Source organism: Mustela lutreola, chromosome 3 (assembly GCF_030435805.1).
Source record: "Mustela lutreola isolate mMusLut2 chromosome 3, mMusLut2.pri, whole genome shotgun sequence".
Lineage (NCBI taxonomy): Eukaryota > Metazoa > Chordata > Mammalia > Carnivora > Mustelidae > Mustela > Mustela lutreola.
In genome coordinates this window covers 47,613,352-47,630,132 of record NC_081292.1, presented here as the reverse complement: position 1 = coordinate 47,630,132, position 16,781 = coordinate 47,613,352, and the positions used below count along the sequence as shown (strand labels likewise).

The window sequence follows — 16,781 nt, the reverse complement described above, 5'->3', positions numbered from 1 at the left end:
CTTAGCCAAGAGTCAGAATATCCATAGAGGACTACTGAAAGATCATGCTGAACACATCTTGTCCTAATCTGGAAGAAGAGCTTTACCCTGTTTCTTACTTTGAAGGTTGCAGTTTCAGATTTACCCATCAGGGTGATAATACCAACTTGTACTGAAATATGCTGAGACAGCCTTATGAACTGAAGCACTATGTGCCTGCAGAACTGCTGTTGAAGACATTGTACAATGCACCCGACGAGGCCACTCCATGAAACACCTCAGGGGAAATTTCTAATCATCTCAGAACTGGGAGCAGTTGTACTTAAACAGTAGGTTCGCTTTTGTCATTTGGACAAGAAATCACAACAATTTGTAAGTCATGAAGCTATGGAGATGTTTTCTTTGCTAGGAATCTTAATAAGTAAATAGGTATTTGCTTTTCATCCAGAGCTCCTTCATGTCAAGTTTCTTTGTGACTGCGCTTTTTGGACTTAATTCCTGCTTTGAGACAAAATTCAAGAAACCAAGAGGAAATACTTTAATGTTATCATGACTTAAAAACTGTATTTTAGGAGCTATTTTGAATAGTATGCCTACTTTAGAGTTCATAATCATTAATGAGGGTTTTCTATATCCTGTATTATTGAGCACTTATTATGGAAGAAATATTGTGCTTAAAGCCCACTAAATGACATATTTTAATACTCATAACCACTCTGTCAAGTAGAATTATTTACCTATACTTTTCAGGCAAAGATACTGATGCTCAGAGGTAAGATACTATGTCCAAGTTCTGGTGAAAGCAGAAATTAAAGCTTTATCTAGTTCTAGAGCCTGAACACTTAATGATTTTCTTAGAACTGTGTCCTTTAAAGATCTCCTGTCATTTAACAAACACTTCTTGATTAAACATCACAGGTTGTGATAGGTAAAACCCATGCAACAAAAAACTGACACCTTTCAAAAAAAATTCATCTAGAATAGACCATCACTTCAGGTCACTTCATTTTGGAAATCATTCTGTTCAATGACATAAAAATCTGCTGTTACTTTTTATTTCAAAGGGCAGTTTTGCAATCAGAGTAACATGCCAAGTGAAAACAGGTGTATGTAGATTCAAATATTTCAGCAGGGAGCTGGTATTTGATCACGCTAATGAAATCCAATATAATTACTCAACAAGCTTGGATGAAGAAATGTTGAGGACTTGCCAAATAATAGTACATTAGACAATCACAGTTGAATAATGGCATTGATTTAGAATTAAAAAGACCTTCAAAACAGGTGAACGTACTTCTTATATTTATAAACTGGAAACCCAACAGCTAGAATTATCTTCATCTTTAATTTTTTTGTCAAAGCTAATTACTGTGAACCTCCTGGGTAACATACAAAAGTCAGAAGTTTCCATTTTAATATTTATGCAGGGCAAATTTTATAGTAGCACATTCCATATACAGAAGTAGAATGGTAGTTTATTGAGTATATTTGTTAGAGATAACAAGTCTGGTGAGTAGAAGTTAAATAATAAAGGTATTTGAAAAGAAGTGGCCTGCAATCTTGGTAATAGGAATCTGTCAAACTTTGATCCCACAATATTCATCTCATTCAGTAATAAGAAATATGAAACAGCAGTTGGTGGAAGAAATGTTGATGTACTCATTTTTTGTCCTTTTTAAGAACAGCTTTGATGTTAAACTCTTGTAGGTGTTATGCTTATTAAGAATAGCAACTTCAGATGAATTCTTACCTGAATTATTATTTTTTGAGAAATCCTGAGAAAGAATTCAGTGGGTACTGTAATGAATTATGTGGTGATTTTTTTTTCCTCCCATATTTGACCAGATTTTACTCGTGACTTTTCTGGTGTTTAGTCCTAAAATGTAACAAGACACTGCCCATCATAATTGTCTTGTTCTAACTTAGTAGATGTCTCTGGATGATAGTGTCTATGTGTTCTCTGTCTTACACTTTTATGTGTTTATTAGTAAGAAGTTAATTAGTATTTAAAAAATGTGAATGAATAACTTTGCGTTGTGGAAATACAGGTCTGAATCACAGTTGTACATTTTGACAGAGAATGAGCATAGGGAGTAGGGACTCAGCAAGTCAACAGAATCAAGAGTCAAAACTATTTTAACAGCGATCAGCAAGATGAAATGCAACCGTTTGAATAGTGTTTTGTATTTGCCTCAAGATTGCATTTTCTAAGGAAGGCATAGAGAATACCTAGGTGGTATGGCTTGACAGCAATTAACATAGAAATAATTTGAAGGAGAGGGGATGCAGCAGTTCTTTACTACAACTTTAGTATCTGTTAAAAATTCACTGTTGCTTAAAACATAGTCAGATAATGAGTGCCAGGAAGAAATCATTCCACTATATTCTGCATGAGTCAAATCTCATTTAGATTATTGCATTTTCAAAGACTAAAAGTAAAGAGAAAAATGAAAAAAACTGTTAAATCAAGATGGTTTTGCGAAAAGCAGGAGGATGATGGCTCAGGAAGATACATTCTGAGAAAGCCTGGATTTGTCTAGTATGACAAGATAAAAAATTTAACCAGACATGACAAATAATCAGTTACTTTAATGATACACCGTAGAGAAAGGTGTTAACTTTTCCTCTTTGGAGATAATGCATTCCAGCACATTCAGTGGGGCTAGAATGTTCTAGTTTCAAACCTCAAATATATAATCTTACCTTTTTTTTTATGATTATGAATAAGTTGCTTAAACTGATGCCAACTTCCTCATTTATCAATAATAATAAATGACATAAAAAGGTATTTATGTTAGACAAATTATACAGTGAATTTATGTAGTATATCTGATATATGATAGTCATTCAATAAGTAGCACAAGTGTTCATATTTATGAAGATGGCAGAATTAATATCAGTAGGTGTATATGGAGGCACATTCCACCTTAATATGAAAAATATCCTTCAAACACTTATAGCTGAGTTGCTGAATTTGTGGACTTTCATTTCTTTGTTTAAAATTACAAGTAGAAGACTCCAAGGAAGAAATTCCTACATTGATGGAAGAATAGACCAGAGAAAACATTCAGTGTTCTACAATCTCCAACTTTTATGACTATCAAATTTCATGTGCATAGACTTAAAGGGAATTACTTTGGGTCAAAATATAAGTATAAATGTATTTACTTAATAATTTGAACTTGTTATCTTTCTTACATAAACCTAAGGGAAGAAATTGTATAAAATATGAATTTAAGGTAAGAAGCTACAAGCATGAAATTTGTAGATAATAAAAAATGGAGAATTTGCTGTTGATAGACCAAAGCCTTCCAGATTCTTTGATATTGCTATTGCACAGAACAAGGCTTCAGACAGATGAAAAATCTCCTTGAGGGAGGGAATTTTTAGAATAATGGAAGGATAAAATTAATTTATATGACCAGTAATTATTGAATGTTTAGTATGTGAACTACCTTCAAAGACTTTATACTAGAGGGGATAATGAGCATATAAACTGATCATTATAATATGAGATTTGAGTAGAAGGGATGGAGTAATCACAAAAAGATATTCAAGGAGAATATTCTGAAAGATGAAGAGTGAGTTCAGTGTTGAGGGATATCAAAGAGGGGGCTAGACCAGGTAAGGTCCAGAAGACATAGATATATTGCAGTTTCATCTGGTAGTTTCTATTCACTTGTAAGCATTGATTTTCCCAAAATGCTTCGTTTGTCAGGATTTTACGAAGTTATTTTTTTGTTATGTGAAAAGAAACCGTGAAATTCTGAATATAAGAAAACTTTTTTTTTCCTCTTTTGAAATTGACCCTTGAGGTGGGAAGATCATGGGGAAATGCTCATGGAAATATGATCTTGGCAGTCTCAGTCCTGTATTGTACAAAACAAAATTTTCACCTTTGTAAAAATTGATAGTATTTTATTAATTGTATTACTATAACATAAAAAGGATATAATTACATATTCTGACTTTAAAATAGTTGTTCAGAAACTGTTTCAAGGTTGTTTAGAAACTGTTTATGAAAGAGTTGATTCAGTTCAGAGTATACTTCCCGGCACAATTTCACTGATTTATACAGGATATTACTAAATATTCAGGTGGAAAAGAATATGAAAAATCATGGGGTGTGGGTAGCAAGAAGATTTTTTTTTATTATTTATATATATATAATTTTATAAAATAGCTCAGGTATTAGTGGCCTTGTAGATAGAAACAGGGAAAATGAAAACCATTAATGTGATAAGGATTTAAGATTATGTGTACTGTGTCTACTTTTCCATCTTTTGAAATAATTTATTACTTATTTTATTTTATTTTTTTAAAAGATTTTATTTATTTATTTGTCAGAGAGAGTGATGACAAGTAGGCAGAGAGGCAGGCAGAAGGAGAGGGGAAAGTAGGCTCCCTGCTGAGCAGAGAGCCTGATGCGGGGCTCGATCCCAGGACCCTGAGATCATGACCCGTGCCAAAGGCAGAGGCTTTAGCCCACTGAGCCACCCAGGTGCCCCTACTTATTTTAAAAGTTATTTTTATCTTAAAAGATAAACTCAGTTTAAAAAATTAATAAAGGGGCGCCTGGGTGGCTCAGTGGGTTAAAGCCTCTGCCTTCGGCTCAGGTCATGATCCCAGGGTCCTGGCATAGAGCCCCATATCGGGCTCTCTGCTCTGCAGGGAGCCTGCTTCCTCCTCTCTCTCTCGGCCTGCCTCTCTGCCTACTTGCGATCTCTGTCTGTCAAATAAATAAATAAAATCTAAAAAAAAAATAAATAAAAATAATAAAATATTAATAAAGATAAGAAATTATTAACCAAACTTCCTAGAATTAATAACACTGCAGTTAAGATCTTGGTTGAATTTTCTTTGCATTATTTTTGTATGGTATGTGATAGCTTTTATTGACGACAGTTTAAAGCAGTGGTAAGACTTCTGTAAATATTAGCTAGAGTTGGTTTTATCTGGGCTTTAATAAACCCCTTTATTCTAACCTCAAGAAATCCCCTCTCCCTCTAGTTTCTTCCGTGGTGACACCTATAATTCATAGGGGTGATCTCAATTTTCTGCCTCCATGTGATCATTTTTCACATTTCTTTTTTTATTTCTTTGTTCTTTTCATCCTCACCTGCATAGTTTGAGTTTGGGGCCCTATTTTGATCTGATTAATTGCCTCCAATGTGACTGCACTGTTACTTCCTTCATTTTCTTATTGATACCCTCTTGACAGCTATGTCTTCATCTTTATCTCTCCTCATCTATGGATTTCTGCTTTGATCACATACAGGCTCTCTTAACTTTTTCTGAACCAATAGAATATACACAAAATTGATAATTCTCAACAAGTGCTATGATCAGGGCTTCAAGTTTCTTTTTTACTTTGCCTCTCCCTGTAGCATACTGCATGTGGAGCCCTATCATACAGAATATAGTATGTCATTTCATATAACAAGGGTCAAAATACAGCTTGTATACTTTGGCTTTTCTGACTGGTGTTTATTGATCCTGGGTCACAGTTCCTTCAGGTGTTTACTCAGTGTATAGTTGTCTTAAACTCTGGCAATATGCTGATTGTTAATTGTAGTCTTCCTTGGTGCTGTTGATTTTTCATTCTCCTCCCATTTCTTCAGTTAACTTTTTTGTTCTTTCCTCAACTGATGTATTTAATTTTGTTTTTATAAGTGATGTTAATTTTATTCTTGTTGCATATATGTTACAGATTTTTCATTTTGAGGACTCAAAATGGTATATCATTTGAGGACTCAAATGGTATATCATTTTCTTATGGCTCCTATTACAAATCATTTGATGGGGTATGTTTTTGTATATATTTTAGAATGATTTATTTCCTTTGTTCTGGAATATTGTGTATAAATCCCATTTTGAATTATTATTATGATTTATTCCTATTTACTGATTTCTGAATGAGGAGAGAAATGTTGAGATTTTACATATGCCAACAGATAGGAGTGTATGGGTTCTCCCTCACTTGGCTGAAACTCAAATCCCGAGATGGAGAACAAGGAACAGGGGCAGCTCTCTGCTCTGCTTCTTGTTATTAAGCAATCATACAGTCACTTAGCTTGATTGTGTTGAGTTGGGATCTTCCCTGTTTGCTGACACTCTAAGCCAAAGATGACATTGAAAAATTAAAATCTTCAACATGCACAATTGCCAGGTATCTTTGTGTCTCAGCCCATATGTACAAAATACCTTCCTTGTGACCAGCTCTGTCCCCTGTATGTCTGTTACTAACTTTATAGGCATTTTGATAGAAAAATAGGTGATATTGCTTTGAGGGTATCCACACCCTCCATTTTTAAAAAATTGCCTCTATTTTTTCCTCATAAATTGAAATAAGCTGAGGTTAGAAAACATCTGGAGCATAATATTAAACATAAATCTAGGATGGATAGTTCATGTAAATATAATACATGATAGCCCTAGTATGGTACTTTCTAATGATTTAAATTAACTTTGTGAAAAATTAAAGTTCATTGTTGAAATAGTAAACTCATGAAATACATAATGTACGTGCTGCATACCATTTTCTTTGTGCACAAAGGCTCCTTGAGGAGATTCAGGGATACCTTTCCAGACTGTGATTGGTTTGGGATAGCCAGGATCCATGGTCTTCATTTCTTCACTGTATCTCCAATACCTAAAAAGGATAATAAAGAAAAAAAAAAACAAAAAAGTGCATAGGGAAGGAAATTATGTATACACAGTAATAGTATTCATTGACTCCTTGCCGTATACTATTGTTAACGGTTTACAGGACTCAGTAAAAACACTAGAAAGACAGTGGACACAAACAGCAGTCATTCTGTTTCCTTTCTTGCACATGTTAAAATTGAGTATTGTTACTGTATATTTATTCAGTCTGTTAAAATTAATTTAAAAATTCTAGCTAAATACATTGTGCTTGCTAAATATATTTAAGTTATCACTAATCTATGGATAAATAAGAGGTTTTTATCATTTTTTATAAAACTTGCTTAGGCAGCAGAGCACTTTTTTTTGGGAATCATCTTTAGCAGAATATTTATTTATTCATTTAAGAAATATTTACTGAGTACCTTTTATGTCCCTGGCATATTTTAGGTGTTAGAGATACAACTTTGAACAAAACAGATATTCTCCAGCTCTCATCAGTCTTACATTGTAGGATATGTACGGTCATAGGCAATAAAACAATTTCTTAGTAAATACATACTGTGATAGGAGGTGTTAAGATTAAAAAACAAGCAGTAAATTTAGCTAGGAATATGGAGAAGCAATTTTAATTAGTGGACAGGGAGCCCTTTCTTTATCAGACATTTGAGCAGAAAGGAATAAGGTATGACACATACAGCTTTTGGGAGAAATACTTTCCAGGTAGAGGGACTAGTTAGTGAAAAGTTACTGTGGCAAGCACAAACTTGGAGTACTTAAGCATCCACAAAGAGGCTAGGGCGACTAGGATTGAGTTAACATATGGAAGAAAAGGTCAGAGTGGGAACCAGAATCTAAGATTAGATAGACCTTTATACAATTGCAAAGCCTCTGGTTTTCCACTAAGGGATATGTGAAGCCAACATAGATTTTGAGCAGGGAAGCTTCAAGCTATGGCTTATGTTTGAAAGGAATATGCTAGCTGCTTTGATTTAAATAGACTTAGGGGGTAAAATAGAAGCAGGGATACCAATTCAAATGTCACTGCAGTAAACCTTGGACTAGAATATAAATTGTAGAGTTAATGATAATTCAAGAGATTAGGATATATTTTGAAGGAAAATCCCAAAGAGCTTACTAATGTATTGAATGCAGGATGCGAGAGGAGGAAGTTGAGCATAACTCGAGAATTGGGGCCTGAACATGTGGAAGAATAATGTTGCCATTCAGTAAGATAAGGAAATGGGGGAAAGTAAGTTGATTTGGTTGGAAGAATGACGAGTTTGGCTTTAGATCTGTAAAATTCAGGTACCTGCAAGACATCAAAGGGAAGAATTGTTGATGAGGCAACTGGGTATCTGAGTATAGAGTTTAGGGCAGGTCTTGACTGGAGCCCTTGGTGTATAGATAGGAGAACCAGATAAGAGGAAAGCTTGTGAAGAGTCAGAACTCTTGGATCCCCATGCCTTCATAGAGTGGCCCATGAACCACTCCCACAGAACTGCTAGACATCCAATGAATAAACTGTAACAAGCCCTACTATCCTGGCTCATTATTGTTTAAAATGTTCTAAGAATTAAATGAGTTTATGTCTTGAATGTTCAAAAGAAATGACAAAACTGGAGTGAAACCATTGATAGTTCACAGTATATTGCATACTTTAGGCAGCCATATGATCTATGTATTATCTCATTTAATCACAATAAACCCATGATAGTCATCAGTGTCCCCTTCTAAGAGAAGACAATTCTAAGAGGACAATGAGGGTTACATTTATAACCAGTTCTATCTGACTTTAGAAGTCCCTACTCTTGGGGCACTTAAGTGGTTCAGTTGGTTAAATGACTGCCTTCGGCTTAGGTTTTGGGATCAAGCCCCATATCAGGCTTCTCCCTCTCCCTCTCATAGGCCCCCTGGTCTCTCTCTCTCTGTCAAATAAGTAAATAAAATATATATATATATATATATATGTATATATATATATTTTTTTTAGTCCATACTCTTTTCTCCAAGTGCACCAAATATGTTTTCCAAATTTAAATTTATGTAGCAACCTTTTGTCTTTTTTTCCACTAAACATCTCTTATCATTTGCTAAAGCTAGTGTTTTACCAACACAGGTTTGGGAAGTGACATACTTAATGCATTATCTTGGGATTAGGCACTTTGGCTGAAATCAGAAAAAAATTAAGTTTTTCTGGTCCTTTTTAGATTTTTTTTTTTAATTCTAGGCCTATGGAAGATTCTTATTCTACAGAGTTATGGGGTTTTTTACATTAGGTTTTGCTGTAATTCCCTAGAAATATCCAGTCAAGTAACATCTGGAATATTAGCAACCATTCCATTCTCAAGGTTTAAATTATTTTTAATTTTTTTTTTTTAATTTATTTGACAGACAGAGATCACAGGTAGGCAGAGAGGCAGGCAGAGAGAGAGGAAGGAAAGCAGGCTCCCCACCAAGCAGAGAGCCCGACGCAGGGCTCGATCCCAGGACCCTGGGATCCCGACCCGAGCTGAAAGCAGAGGCTTTAACCCACTGAGCCACCCAAGTGTCCCCCATTCTCAAGGTTTAAATGGAAAAGAGAAAAAGATTGTTTCAGGAAGTATTCCAGTAAGTAACCATAAGGCAGATTTTATCCAAAAAGGGAAATACCCTCTTATAGGTACTTATTGCAGATTCTTATCTCAAGAGAATGAGAACAGATCTGATGGAAAGGTCAGGAAAATCTTCATGGAGAAGACTGAGCTAATATAAAGGAGATTGGGCCTATCTCTTTGAAGACAAGTTGGCAGAATCATTAGCGTATTATCCTACCAATTTTGAAGTATATTTTCATTCACGTTTAGTTCATGGGAACATCTGGTTTAAAAATATTCCTGAATATTCTTTTTCACAGACCATTCTGTGATAAATATAGAATAATTAATGTGGTTGAGATCACCCTCAAAATTTCAAGATATCTTCTCTCAAGTAAATATTTCAGTGCAGTTTGCAATAGTCATATATATCAACTGGTTCCTGCACTTGACCACAGAGAAAACCTCTCAGAGAGAACTAGTCAAATGCCTTATTTTTGGATTCTAAGAAACATTTTTTCCCCCACATTTTACATCACTAAAATCAGAATGCACTTTACAATAGGTACTGTATCAAGGTTTACTTGGTAGAGTTTTCCCCTCCATGATAGTTTAAATAATGCCATGTTTTACAATAAATACCATTTTTAGATATAAGCTATAACTTAAAGTAAGCTATTGCTAAGCTAGAGGTTTGGAACAATTAAAAATCCTGGGGACAATGGGATCACACCTGTATGTAATTTAAGAAAGATTAACTACATACTTAGAAACCAGGGTTGTTCTCTGAGAAGTAGTTGTAACAATGTTCATATAACAATACCAATAATTTATGTAGGTTTTTGTAGCTATAAAGTAATTTTTTTTAAAGATTTTATTCATTTATTTGACAGAGATCACAAGAAGGCAGAGAGGCAGGCAGAGAGAGAGGAGGAAGCAGGCTCCCTGCTGAGCAGAGAGCCCCATGCGGAGCTCGATCCCAGGATGCTGAGATAATGACCTGAGCCGAGGGCAGAGGCTTTAACCCCCTGAGCCACCTAGGCGCCCCTAAAGTAAATTTGTACATACATTGAGGGATAAATCCCTCAACAATCTTCTATATTGCATATTACGGTGTTTTCTATGATCATATCCTAAACACAGATTTAGTATGTATGGTCTCTCAACTCAGTCAGTGCTAGAGCATTAAAAGACAATGATTTAGTCGCATTTGCTCCTTTGAAATGTTACAGAGTTGAGACTCTAATGCTGCTGGATTCATAGTTTAGCACATTACTGTTATTGTTTCCTTTGGTAGAGAATTCTTACTCTCTTGGTGCTCTCTCTCAAACTCTTCAGATATATTGCTCAAGTATAATTTTCCTTTTTTTCTCCTTCTGTTTACTCATAGATCCATTGACCCATCAATACTTTTTTGAGCCAGGCACATAAGATTCATAAAATCACATTTCAAGAAAATATAAATGGAATGTTCATATCAATAAGAAATAAAAACTGTCCATGTAATGGTATACAACATTTTGTTAAATGCTTTCTCTGCTATGAAAAAATATGGTAAAGAAAATTCTAGAATGCCATACTTTAATGGGATCTTGCTGGATACTGAATTCAAACTGAAAAAAAAGTGGCTTCAAGGGTTATTTCACATGACCCAGCCATTTCTTCATCCTAGTTTGTCTCATTTCTGTACTACGAGTCAAGACTACTTGCTTCTCTTAAGTTACACTTAACACTAAACATATAGGATGACTTCTTTTTTTTTTTTTTTTGTACCCAAATAGTTAGAAAAAAAATTATACTTTTCAGAAACATTCTTAAACATGCAGCAGAATTGGAAATATTAATTTATACTGTGTTGGATAATTTTAAAAACATATATTGAGTAATTCATAAACACACAAGTTAAGCTGGAGAAAAGAAATTGTTCTTCTGTTTGACTATTAGTGGTAAAAATAGTAAAAACCAAAGTGGATCTAAATTTTGTCTTTCATTGAAAATATCTTAAAATTCTTAAAAGTTAAGCTTAGAATGAAGTATGGCAATAGAGTCCTGTATATATTTGTGAGAAGATGCTGACAGATGATTTAGAAACATAGCATTTTAGAGTTAAATGCTAGGAGGATCCAAAATGTATCCAAGTATCAAATTATAGTGTATTAAGAAAAGGGCAAGTAGGAATCTGAGGAACTAAGTTCCAGGCGATATGTAAAATAGTGAAATAGTGGAAATTTTAATCTTATTTTACAGATCTATTTAAAGAGCCATCATTTCAGCTATTCTTCTGGCTCTCTCTATACTTAGGAGATTTGAGGTAGGCCCCTACTCTTAATGATGTTTACCATTCTCTATTATGTACCTCAGACTGATCTTTCCACTGAGAAGCAAACTCAATTATCCAAGTACCTACTTGATTCATCCAGTTGGTATGTAAAATAAGCATCTCAATCTAAATATGAACATTTCAATCTTTTAATCCCCTTTCCCCTGTATTTTTCCCCTGTCTGCCCTATCTCCTGAAATGGCACCATCTACTCAGTTTTTCAGGTGAAAAACCTAGAATTTATCTTTAATTTTCTTTTTTCTCACCTCTAGGATCCAAGCTGTAACAAAGACTTGTTCTGATTACATTCAAAATATATCCTGTACCCACCCTTTTTGCTCTGTCTCGGCTACTGCCATCGTATCCCTCTGTACTACTCCAACAACCTGCCAGTTATTCTCTTTGCTTCCCTCCTGAAGCCCATTCTTCATACAGAAACCATAGTGATGTTTGTGAAAACAAATCAGGTCATTTCCCTTTCCTCTTGAAAATTCTCCAATGCCTTTCCATTGTTCTTAGAATAAAATCCAGTGTCTTTGCTATGGTCTATAGGGCCCCATTCAATCTGGTCCCTACTTACCTATTTGACTTCCTTTACCACTTAACTTGCTATTCTCTAGCCAGAATGTTTTAACTGATTTAAACATTCCAGTATTAATGTTTTTGCACACTATGTCATCTGCCTACAATATATTGTTCCAGACAGCTTCATGTGGCTGAAACTTCACCCGTTCAAGTCCCCACTCTAGTGTCCCCTTCATAAGTGAGGCGTTCTCTGACTTCCACACTAATTTTCTAAATGTTCCTTACCACCCATGATCTCTATCACATACTATGATAAATCAAATTTATTTCTTTGTAGCATTTCTCAGTGTTAAAGTTTCAGACTCATTTACTTGTTTACTGTTCACCATTGTCTCCTTTAATAGAAGTTAAGTGCCATGGGAGCTGAAGACCTGTCGTCGTTTCTAGCACAGGTCACAACACATATGCTCAAAATATTTTTTTGAATAAATGAATGAGGGTATGCCAGGATTACTATTGAAATCCTAAGGAAGTAGGAATTAGAGCTATTGAGAGTGGAAAAGACTGTCTCATAGTCATACTTCACCATGGAGTTGGATTAGAGTAAGATGAATTCCTACTGTGGAGTGTAATTGAGTGTGTCTATACATTGGGTAGGACATGAACAAGATTCAGGGCTGAAATATGGTAGCACTTGGACCAAATCTAATTTAAAGCTGTGCTTTGTTTGTCTAGCAAATTAAATAAATGATTCTGGTTTTGAGTGCTTTTCTAGTGTATTTGTACTTTCCAGTTCACTACAGTACCCATCGTTTCCTACTATCGCCTTAACATACTATTGCTGTACCTAGTAGTTTATTTCTTATTTGCCCAACCCTTTAAAGCAATTGAGTATTTTATGCCTGGGCTAGATTATTTCTAAAACCCTTTCTAATCTTAGTCTTAGAGAAATGGAAACCTGTTAATCAACACCCATACCCCTCACCTGCCCCGCCACCCTTCTTAAGCAGAAATATTGCAGTGGGAGAAAAAGGAGAAGTAAGTAAGGACAAAACAATTTCTCTCAAAAATATACATAGAACATAAAACATTAAAAATTGATAAGTATTAAAAAATATACAATATCTATATGGAAGAAAGACAAACTGAATTCGTATATAAAAGTGACAACCAAATTGTTGTTTATATGTTTCAGTTAGGTAGTTTATTGTCTTGTCCATATACTTTTAATCTTGAATGAATATACTGATAAACTGTAATTTTGGAATTATAGAATTATGTGATATGAATTAATCTGCTTATAAAACATCTATGACTTATGAAATCATACGTAAGATAATACACATGGAAATTAATAGCGTGCAAAATATAAAAATTAAACTTTTAATATGAAAGCAAAAAAAAAAAAGCCTTTGTGAAAGTGTGCTTTTCAAATAAAGTTAAGTAAAATGACAAGAAAACGTATTACAAGATTACATAAAGACTGCCTACACAGATTTATAAGCATGTTAAGCTTATGCAGAAGAGGAAGAACATCTACATTCAAAGGTCATATTATTTATGTATATACAGGAAGATTTATCTTGAATATTATTTAAAAATATGTTAAAAATATTTTTGATTTCATTAATTCTTGTCTTTATATTCACACAGATTCTTAATCAATAGTACATGTCTATTATAGAGTAGAAATATTAACTTCAGTTAACTAATCAGTTAACTATTAACAGTTAACTATTTTCCTCATGTGAAATGTGTACTGACCTGTCCCCCTTGAAGAAATAGGTTTTCCCAACGTCTTCCCACCAAATGGCTGAATCAATACCATGCGGAGGAATTCCACTTCCAAGAGTAATCAAGTCGTGAGGATAACCGGGTTGAAGAGTTGTATCCTTAAACACCCAGTATTTATTACCTATATGAAATAAGTGCAAATGCAGAATACAATAATTTAATGTTAGAAATTAGAATATATTTATTAATGCAGTGTATTTAAAGTTACTTTAAATGAAATCCGTAAAATAGGTAATAGTCACATTTGGAATACAGATGTTGCTGTTGGAAGATTATCTTCAAAAGTGGATAAAATGAGTAACTATTTAGTAATAGAATTAGAATTTGTGAATTAATTTAAGAAATAAAAAAGATCTACAACTTGCATAATACAACAATTCTGAATCAAGAATCAGGATTTTTCCTCTAGGAATTAGACGTGCTATTTTTATTTAAGGCTAAATCATTACTGTGTTTTATGCATTCTACATACGCTCAGATTGCTTTATAACCTCTACTCTATTGAAACACATCCTCCCAACTGATCCTTTCCTATTACTATAAAATTCACAGGTTCCTTTAATCTTAATCATCCTTTTTCTTCTTCTTTTTTTTTTTTTAAAGACTTTATTTATTTGACACAGAGAGAGAGAGAGATCACAAGTAGGCAGAGAGGCAGGCAGAGAGAGAGAGGGAAGTAGGCTCCCTGGTGAGCAGAGAGCCCGATGTGGGGCTCGATCCTAGGACCCTGAGCTGAAGGCAGACGCTTAACCGACTGAGCCACCCAGGTGCCCCAAGTTATCCTCCTTTGGCCCTAGGCTCTCTTTTAGCTGTTGTGCTATCCCTCTTTTTAAAGAGTGGAAACCTAACCTTTTTTGGAATTGCTAGAGCACGGCGATATTAAAAAGAAGACAAAATTAGTCAGTTTTATTTCTGTTTTGAAATTATCCATAGACAACACACTTCCTCATGTTTTATGTCTCTGGTAGACTATGTCTACCACTTGAGTAAGCCTCTCAAGTAGTCTATAACCATTCCTCACACCTACTTTCTAGTGAAAGTAGATTCCTCACACCTACTTTCTAGTGAAAACTTTTGTTTTTGAGTCAGCAATGTCTTTCAAGGAAACAGTTCTCTAAACTTACCTATTGACACAGTTGCCCACTTAAAGCTCTTCTCTCTCTAAGCTGCTAGAAAACCATTTTGGGGGGTGGGGAATCTTTTCTCCAGTTTTTCCATTCTGGGCTTCCCCCCACCATCAGTTCTGTCTGTCTCCCTTCAACCCCACACTCCAAGTCTTCTTCCCCTGGTCTTTCTGGATCTCTCTGCAATTAGTATCTCTTATCACTAACTCCTGGAGTTAACATCTGGTAAAGTAAAACAGTTAATAATCTATTAATATCTGACAAAGTATCCTATGTTCTTTTTAATAGATGCAAACCTTACTTGTTAGAGTATTTCAGTACTACCCCTAGATGAGGACTAGGATAGCCTATAGCATTCATATTACACCTTAAAGAAATTAAAAAAAAAAAAATTAAAACCATGTTCCTGCCTAAAATAACACAACACAAAGCAAAAATAACATGTTTTCAGACTAGATTTAGTTAGGTGTCTCTAGTTTGTAACAGGAGTAATCTTATTTAAATACTTCAAGAGCTTCTACTACCATTTAATATCATTTTTAAAAGAGATTTTATTTATTTATTTATTTGACAGAGACCCAGTGAGAGAGGAAGCACAAGCAGGGGGAGTGGGAGAGGGAGAAGCAGGCTTCCCACCAAGCAGGGAGTCCGATACAGGGCTCGATCCCAGGACCGAGGGATCATGACATGAGCCAAAGGCAGACACCCAACAACTGAGCATTGTTTTTTAAAAAACAACATTTATTGAGTCCCTTCAGGGTCCTAATTATCATGTTAGGTACTAAGGACACTAAAGGGAACAAGACAGACCTGATTACCATATTATCATCACATTCTAGTGGATTGGGCAGATGAAAATCAAATGTACACAAATATAATTGTAGTAGTTGAAAAACTACTGAATGCTACAAAGCAAACATGTCAGGGGCTGAGAAAAAAGAAATCCCAAGGGGATAATTCTTTTAAGTAAGGAGATCAGAAAAGCCTCTCTGAAGAAATAAAACTTAAATCAAAATTTAAGGAAAGAGAAGATGATATCTATGCATTGAATGTCAGGAACAGTATCCTAAGCAAAGGAGTTTGGTGTGATTAAAAATGAAAAGATCAGTGGAGTGTAATGAACAAGAAGAGAGTGGTACTGGAAACGTATATGGTAGCTATCAGTCTTATTTTGAGTGCACTGGGAAACCATCAAAAATACTAAACTAATGGAGAGGTATGATGTGTTTTATATTTACAAAACATGATTTTTTTTTTTTTTGTCTTTTGTGGAAAATGGACTATAAAGAGAAGAATGGAAATGAGAAGACCGGTCAGTGGTCTTTTGTAAGAATTAATTGAATCATTCATTGACAACTTAGTACATTTACTAGGCAATGTTTTAGGCACTGGAGATGTAGCAGTGAATAAAAAGGGTAACATCTCTGCCTTTTGGAGCTTAAATTCTAGTGAAGGGGTTTGGGAAAACTGACCTTAAACAAGGAAACAAAGGTAGTTTCAGAGAGAAAATTATTGTAAAGATACAAAAAAAAATACATTAATGTAAAATTGATGGGATTAGGTCGGGGTGTTGCTTGTACTGGACACAGAAAAGACCCCTTTATTCAGATGACATATGAGTTGTAACTTACATAATTCAAAAAAGCCAGAACAGTGAATATGGTTTGGAGGGGTAGAAACACCAAGGAAAATGCTCTAATGGGAAGAACCTTGTTAGAGAGGTAGAACACAATGTTGTAGGAATGTGCTAAGGACAGAGGCAAGGATAATGTGGTCTCTGTCAAAATCTAAACTTTATTCTAAGTGAAATAGGAAGCC

The 16,781-nt window shown here is 34.7% G+C and overlaps 1 protein-coding gene across 1 annotated transcript in view; it reads right to left on the bottom strand.

Moving 5' to 3' along the window:
* MMP16 (matrix metallopeptidase 16) overlaps window positions 1-16,781 on the bottom strand; it is a 293,833-nt gene that overhangs the window by 9,972 nt on the left and 267,080 nt on the right. Inside the window, exons 8-9 of the mRNA XM_059166077.1 lie at window positions 13,810-13,960; window positions 6,516-6,631 (exon numbers count right to left, since the gene is read on the bottom strand). Of these exons, the coding sequence (XP_059022060.1) occupies window positions 6,516-6,631; window positions 13,810-13,960 (267 nt within the window). The remainder of the gene's footprint in view (window positions 1-6,515; window positions 6,632-13,809; window positions 13,961-16,781) is intronic.